Here is an 8,725-nt window from a genome sequence, read left to right as displayed (position 1 = left end):
AAGACTTTCATTTTAACGTTGAGTATAGGAAAGGGACTATGTTGTCTCATGCGGACTACTTGAGCAGGAACCCACCTATCCAGGTGCACCAGATTTCCAAACCACGAAACTGGGCTCAAATAGCGCAAGCCGCTGACAACGAGACCCATGACTTAATACAGCAGTTACAAGATGGTAGCTTAGACTCAACACGATACCTCATGCAAAAAGACATTCTTTACTATAAGTATACACCCGTAGGAGAGGTACCACGTCTGCTATGCTACGTTCCCAAGGGACATCGACTGAGTTTACTCAGGGTGTTCCACGATGAGCATGAACACATAGACTCCGATAAAACAATGACGCTCATATTAAAACACTTTTGGTTTCCGGGTTTACGACAGTTCGTCCAAAAATATATAGCCCATTGTTTGGTGTGCGTCTCGAAGAAGCGAGTTCCTAGGACCCCACTCCAAACCGTCACCTCATGGGAAAAACCAGATGTTCCTTTTAGTACCGTGCATATTGATGCATTAGGTCCTTTACCAACATCCGAGGGATATAAGTTTGTGCTAATATTAGTAGATGCGTTTACTAAATTCTGCCTCCTCTACCCAATATATCGCCAAGATGTTAGTGAACTAAAAAGAGTACTAGTTCAAGCAATCTCCTTGTTTGGAGTACCGAAGCTGATAGTGGCAGACAGAGGACGCATGTTTGTGTCTAGCGAGTTTGTCTCGTGGATGTCTGAACTGGGGAGCGACATTCATTATATCACCCCGGAAATGCACAGATCTAATGGCCAAGTGGAAAGATATATGCGCACCGTTTTAAATATGTTGCGCATAGAAGTAAATCACAAAAACTCCTCGTGGTCAGACATTCTTTGGAAGCTTCAGCTAGTCTTAAATATGACTAAACAAAAGACCACCCAAGCTTCTGCATTGAACTTGATGATTGGGATTGAAGCAACTACTCCCGTGATTCGCGCGTTAATACGCGACGTAGCCATCGAAGACAGGACATCAAATAGAGAGGCTTGTCGCGAACTTTATAGAAGTAGAGCAAGTGAATTACTCAAGAAAAATCAGGAGCAACAGGACGTGCGCGCCAACAGACAAACACGTCCACCTCGAGTATATCAAGTCGGAGACCTGGTATTCGTGATAAAGTACTCCCAATCTACGGGCAAACTAGATCCAGGAATGCGAGGGCCCTACAAAGTATTAAAGGTTCTGTCCAAGGGACGGTATGAGCTAGAGTTACTCAGCGGAGGTTACGGCAAAATCACACAAGCAGCGGCACAATACATGGTGCCATGGCGAGGAGAGTGGTGCCCAGAAACATGTGCATCATTTTTTGAAAGTAAGTTTTTTTTGCATTAGTTGCCTACTTAGCGTTAGTCGCTATATACTGCGTTAGTCGCATCAGGCGTTAGTCGCCTATTCAGCGTAAGTCGCTGTTCATTACGTTAGTCGCCTACTTAGCGTTAGTCGCTATATACTGCGTTAGTCGCACCAGGCGTTAGTCGCCTATTCAGCGTAAGTCGCTGTTCATTACGATAGTCGCCTACTTAGCGTTAGTCGCTACCCATTGCGTTAGTCGCACCTGGCGTTAGTCGCCATTATAACTGAATATCACATGGACAACGGGCACCAATCCCAGCGCTAGTCATCACCTGCGAGAGGAGCCCTGTTGATGACAACACCTCACCGCGGGATGCAGTCGTTTCCTACTAGCACGTCTAAGTAGTGCCAGTCTGCATCTTCCTCAGTACTTTGGTATCGTATAAGGCATTGCATAGTCAGATGGGGACGCCTAGCTTTCTATGTGATGTTTCAACTTATTGCGTATAAATATGTGCCCTAATAACAAGATAAAAATGAGTGTTAGATATCGAAAGACGCCATGTCATGTTGGTTGCTTACAGATAATGACACAGATGACTCTGAAGCAGGACCCTCAGCGTCCATTCCACCGCCGAGTTCAAGTATTGGGCTGTCGATGCCTAACCTGGACTTAGATGCTGAAGGGGAATCATCTGCAGCTGGAATTTGCGACGGGTCCACGAAGACACCTCCGCGAGACCAAGGCGTTGGATTGTCAATGCCCCTACTAGACTAGACCGTACCTTGGAGTAACAACCCCTTTCCTGTCGATAAATTACCGACGGGGACGACGGTGTATCAGGAGAGGCCGTGTTAGCAAAGCCTCCCCTACTACCCTATCTTTTCCTATAAAAGGCAGCGGAACTCACTAACAGCACCATTGTTGTTCGAGCGTTTGGTGCGTGCACGTCGTGTCAAGTGAGTTCTGTACACTTATGTATTATTTTGTGCTATTATGTTGATTTACTGAATGTGTATCTCAGTTGGTCATTAGAATCAGTGTTGCTAGTAGAAGCGTTTTGTTTATACGATTTGAATAATTATTTTGAATTTAGTAAATTACCGTCATTGTTAATAAAATTGTTTTTTTTAATGATTCCTACTCCTGATTCCTAACAATAGTATATTTTTTATCGAGATACTAAAACGTGTCAATATATACCCGAGGCGGTGCCTATTACTCCGAAGGTTTATATTGGCTTTTAGTTACGAGATGAAAACTTTAGTTTTCACTTCCATTGCGAGAAAAAAATATTTCAATAGTTTTCGTTCTTCAACAAAATTACGAATGAAAATTGTGAAGTTTTTTGAAGGTTTTTTTTTTCCTGCCAGACATGGATACAACAAACGCACTGACGCGGGAAAATAATATGGCGCCATCGTCTATGAAGAAAAGGCGCGGAACTAAAACCGAGCGTACTTCTGGCTGTTTGAGTTTGTTCACTGGAAGTAAATTAAAAGATTAGGTACCTTTTACTTCCTAGGGATTAAAGGATGCACTTTACTCCCGCTACGTAAGACTATATTGCCGTACTTCTAAAGCATGAGAAGCGAAAAAGTAATTTACGCCATAAATGAAACCATTCCATGACTTTCTGCAATAACGACCAATCTCAAAGAGGTTAATTTCAGCACGAATACGGTTTAAAAAAAAACAAAGGCATAACTAGCTAGCAAAGCCGATGATGAAAGTTGTCTCGTGATTACTTTAACCAATAGAAATATTGTTTTCTTATTCACCATAAAATTTAGTCCCAGCTGTACAATTTGCAAACAAATATCAAGGTTTGAGTCACTGTTCTTTTGAAAAAAAAAAGGGAATTAAATTTATCCGTAAAAATAAATAACTTAATAGATAAATATTCACTTACAATGTTTCCCGTAGAATCATACTCGTGAATGTACTTTATACCCACAGGAGTATGTTCGTTTTCGACTTCAATGTCGGTCGTGGCCAGTTCCAAATTACGATCGCTAGTTCTCAAGATTTGTTTGAACGAGCCTTTGACGAATTGTTCACCATCGAACTCTATTGTCGTGTTACCGTTGCTCCATTTGTCACCTGAGAAGATGTTAGAATTAATTCAATGGGGGTTAAGGGATGCTATGATAATAGAATGCAAAAAATATATTATAAAAATAGATTATCATTTAGGAACATCGAACATATAACCAGAAATAGTGACGAAATAAGGGTCGTCCATCCCTGGCAAGTCATCAGGCAAATGGGCCTTATATCACTTTTAAATATTATTCTCGTTTGTACTGAAATCACTAATTCCAAAGCTGAAATAGTACAGCGCCAATAACTGACCTGTGTGTACGTCTCCGTATATTCCAAAAACATTCTGTGTTTATTGTAATAAAGATAATAATCTCTAACTGTTCCATTAGGTGGTGTGGGAAAAATCAGCAAAACATCCTATTACAAAACAAACGGAATCACATTTCATCGGTAATTAACTGTTAAATATGTAATTTTTCAATTTTCGTCCATTACAGCAAAGCTCAAGTTAAACTGGTAGACTTGAAGTGAAACAATTGACGACACCCGTCAATTGTTTCGAATTAAGGCTGGCCAATCGGAGCGCAGTTGTCATCGCAATGACTTGACAAAATAGTTTTCAAACAAATTAAATGACATTTCGTCTCTATTTCTGGCTATAGTGTATAGTGTATAGACACTCGATATTTAGGAAGCATAACATCGTGCCTCTATACTCCATGAATCCATTTCGATACATCTTTGAAAATAAGAATAAAGAAGGTGCCAATGCAACTGGATGCTGATAAGCAACAACGTGTCAACGAACATGATAATAGTTGTGCGAAGATGGCACCTAAGCTTTTTTCGTTATTTTAGATAGTTTGTTCTAAAATTTAGGTACTTATAAAATGACAACTTTTGCTGTTGTCACCTCAGTGACAAAGAATTGTTGTGATTTATTACTATAATTCCGCAACAACAACAAGCACAACAGCAAAAGTTTTCATTTTATAAGTACCTAAATTTTAGAACAAATTATCAACATCGAAAAATTTTTTAGGTGCCATTTTCGCTAAAACTATGATTGTGTGTATTAATAATTTTATTTTATCTCCCTTCACAATTTAACGATAAAACTTGCAACAACAACTATGACCATATAAAAGTTTACGAAAAATGGTTACCCTGCAAAACTCTTTTTCCTGTCTAAAAAATAAAAATAGCATAGAAGAAAAGCAAAGCAAAAATGTAGAAAATTATAAATAGTTGAATGATATACTGTAACAATGGTTAATAATAAATAGAATAACAAACTATAATGAAAAATCCGACCGCTTTGTGGCGCTATGAGACACTACCAATAGACAGTCAAAAAAACTGTATACTTTAAAGGTTGCAATTAGCTAAATAAAAACAAACCATAATGAGGTCTTCTATGAGGCCTTACCAGTTACTTATTGTAAAATTATAACGAACTATTTGAAAATGGTTCTAAATATATGATACTTTCAGCTAATAGACAACATTTCATACTACCTATAATGCTATTATAGTCCAATTGTTTAGGTACTCAACTAAATGTAAACAATCTTGAGACTTTTACTTACCTTCAAATACAAACTTAGTTTGACATGAAATTGCATGCCTTTTTTCATATCTATTAATTTCTAAAGCATATGTTTCATAATAAAAAGATGTATCAAGTTTGTTTACATTTAGTTAAGTACCTAATAAACAAATGGACTATAGATACTATCGAAACGGCATAAATTAAATATTTAAATAAAGATGTTTATGTATAGATGTTAATATCACATATTACAACTTTCCTGTGATAAACAACCTAACATCCAGAAGTTCGAAGACTTTAATAAGATAGACAACTAGTAACATGCTACCAAATTAAAGAGCACGACAGTAATACGATGTTTGAAACTCACTACTAAATATTGTATTTGACCTGTTAACACGACGCCATTAAACTACGTTTGCTTCGCTTGCCAGTGACAGTTGAAGATTGTTTACTTTTAGTTAATAACCTAAATTTTTATACTATAGGTAAAGACTAACCTTGTATGTAGTAATACTGCGTATGTACCAAATGCTGCGTATTCAGTGGTAAGGAGATCGAAACTACTCCGTTTTGTGTAAAGCCTGGACCTTCCTTCTTGTAATGATGCGTTGTGTTTATTGAAACAGTCTTGTTTGGCCAGAATATATCTACTTTGTTATCTGATGATTGATCTTGGTTGTTAATCTGTCACAAAGAAATAATAATAACTCATGATATTTATGAAATAAATATTAGAAAAGTTAAGTGTTTTATTTTATGTCAGGATGATGTCCACTACCATGATATTCAATTAGTTTTTGTGAAATTAGTCTACTAGTTCGTTATAATTGTTAGTACAAACATTACACTTAGAAAAAATCCTTCGATCCGGCCGGATTCGAACCGACGTCTTTTAGCAAACTGTGCCAGACGCTATGCCAACTAAGCCACGAAACGAAACAGCTGACCTCAAGAATTTTTCTATGTGCTTGTTTGTCGGATTTTTATATCTGGTTTTTGACACACTATTTTTGTGTTGTCAACACAAAAATAATGAGCCAGACTACTACACCGAATTGCCTGGTCTCAAACTAGGAAATCCCATGTACTATTAGTACCAGAACAGCGGAATTCGATCTGGGGCACTCCTCAGTACATCCAAACCAGAATTAACTTAGAAAAGTTCATTTCTCAAATTGGTCCTACCGGGAATCGAATCCGGGACCATTTCATCCAGCGCCCACAATGCTGGGTTATTGAGGATGTCGAAGTTATTAGGTGTTTCGTAAGTTTCCGTTGTCAAAATGATGCAAGACTGGGTGACGACGTTTCGCATATGTAGAGTGAAAGATATTTAAAAAACTTACGTCAAATATAGATTTCAGCCATGGCAGTCTCTGGAATGGCGTGGTCATGTTGAAATGGCCGTCGGTGTGTTTAAAACCTCCGTAGCGGATGTCCAGCTCCCCAATTTGACTTTTGCCTGGTCTATGCATTAGGCCCCTAAAAAAAGCTCTGAGTTGTACAGTAACAGTTATGGATAGGCGTTTCGCTTGTCACTAGGCATATGACTTGGTCGTCCCATCATTTGATATAATTAAAAAAGATTTTAGTTGATCCACATAAACTTAATTGTATACGGGTCTTAAGACGATTAGAGGTCCTTGTCATTAAATTTCATATTTACTTTTGGTATAAATGGCGTTTTTTCAGTTGTTACAATATTTGAGATTCGTTAGCACAAGTAATGGTAGGGCATTGAATATATAACCAGAAATAGAGACAAATGTCATTTAATTTGTTTGAAAACTAATATGTCATATTATTACTGTAACAACTGCACTTGTCGACCTTTTGGCGACTAGCTACACACGCGCAGGTGCACTTGTTGACCTTTTGGCGACTAGCTATACGCGCAGGTGCATTTGTTGACCTTTTGGCGTCTAGCTACACGCGTAGTCGCACTTGTTGACAACCATATCGCAGAAATAAAGTATTTATGAAATTGAAGAGAAATAGTAATACTTACTTGACAATCTGGTAGTGATGCACCATATCCTTTTGATATGAGCCTTTTAGTTTGAAAGTGTCATCGTTTAGGTATAACGGCGATTTCAACGTATAGTCGACGAAATGTGATCCGTTCACGTCCCATTTGTATAGAACTAAGTTTTCTACGTTTTTGTACCCAGATGCAGAAGTCCATGTTATTGTTGAGTTCGTGTCGAATGTGTCAGCAAGCAGTTGGAGCTGAAAGTAATTAAATTTCATTTTATTATACTCATTGATGTGAGCCAAAGACGGGGCTGGGGAGGATGCGGGAGGCGCAGGCAACTCACGAGTGGGAGAGATCCAATTGCGAGCTTCACCTAACGAACGATATTTTTAACTTTATAAATTCTTTCACTAATTTTGTATATTTTTAAAGTGCTAATTGCTATTGATAAAAGTTCATAGTTCATCATTTCACCATCTCTTATCAGGATAAAACCCACAAAGCTACACTCATCATCTTTGATACGTCTCATTATAGGTACGTCACGTTGCCGAGTACCAGCTAACTTAAGGTTTAGGCTTACTTAAATTTTATTGATTTACTTGCGTTAAGACAACGGTGTGGTGTCGAGAATGTGGTGATTACGATAGAAGAAAAAAAAAACAAAATAAACTAAAAATAACACAAAGTATATATTAACGTAGTTTTATCAAGAATATAAAAAACTATTTTTAAAGCTTTGTCGCTTTTCCAAAATGCAACTGTAATCGTAGTAATCGTAATCGAGTAGCAGTAGAGCTCCTTGTTAAAGAGTTCGTCCTGGGTAGTACGGCCACCTTACCCATTTCTGCTGCCAAGCAGTAATGTGCATTACTAGGATTTGTCAACTTATGTCTTTGGGTGACGGGCGCAGTGGCAGCGTTCCTAACATCTTTGCGATTTAAAGCTCTGAGTGGCACTGCAACTGTTATGGATAGGCGTGTCGCTTACAACGAGCCGCACGACTTGTTAGTCCCGTCACTTGGAATTATAAAAAAATCTTAACTTTAAAAATTTGAAAATTTCTTAACGGCTATATTTTTTAAATTTATTTCGCAATAGTTGCGCAAATGTCGTTAACCATGTATATTATTCTGTTTATGTTTTCGTTGAGAGCATAAACTATTATTTATTTTTATTGAATATCATGTTTTTTACTATCATGATATTCACACATTTTTTAATGGAAATACTCCACTAGTTTGTCATTATTATTGATAGAAAGATCGAAGAACACAAAATAAAACTCCTTCGATCTGACTGAACTCGAACCAGCGTCTATTGGCACACCAGGGCTACCGCTAACCAACTGTCTGTGGTCTGACAGGATTTTGGAAAACCATGCAAGTTCATTTGAGGTCCGCAATTTTTTTTACAATCAATCTCAGGATAGCGTTGCGGCAGTCAGGAATGTCCGTGAATGTAAGGTGTCAACAGTTATGTTGAATAAATTCTATAATAACTTACCTTTCCCTTAACACCAGTGACTATCTTAGTAACATCAGTCCGATATTCCGCCTCTAAAGAATTTATAGGGTTCTCCTTGTCGCCAAGCGAGCCGATTACGTATAGCGTGTGAACATCTACGTTCGGTTTGGGTAATATCGCATTTATTACAAGGCTCAATCGTTGGTCGAGTATGTAGCCAAATGACGCGTTTGCGCCGATTCTGGAAAAAAAAGAAGTTTTAAGAAATTAACATTCTTAGTTCAGCATACAGTACCTTTGGATGGTGATAAGCAATAACGTGTCAACCAACATGATCATAGTTTTGCGAAAAT

The 8,725-nt window shown here is 37.9% G+C and overlaps 1 protein-coding gene across 1 annotated transcript; it reads right to left on the bottom strand.

Annotated features, from left to right (window-relative positions):
* Window positions 1-2,832: 2,832 nt before the first annotated feature.
* Window positions 2,833-8,613, bottom strand: LOC113238980 (the record flags this gene model as incomplete). The annotated part of the gene is made up of 6 exons (XM_026475848.1): window positions 2,833-2,850; window positions 3,242-3,432; window positions 5,428-5,614; window positions 6,277-6,412; window positions 6,939-7,159; window positions 8,412-8,613. Coding segments are annotated over 6 exons (955 nt in total), but the record flags the coding sequence as incomplete, so codon positions are not given.
* Between the last annotated feature and the right edge of the window lie 112 nt (window positions 8,614-8,725).

This window comes from Hyposmocoma kahamanoa, unplaced genomic scaffold, assembly GCF_003589595.1.
Source record: "Hyposmocoma kahamanoa isolate Upper Pololo Valley unplaced genomic scaffold, ASM358959v1 98976, whole genome shotgun sequence".
Taxonomy (NCBI): Eukaryota; Metazoa; Arthropoda; class Insecta; order Lepidoptera; family Cosmopterigidae; genus Hyposmocoma; species Hyposmocoma kahamanoa.
This window is presented reverse-complemented; position numbering and strand designations above follow the sequence as displayed.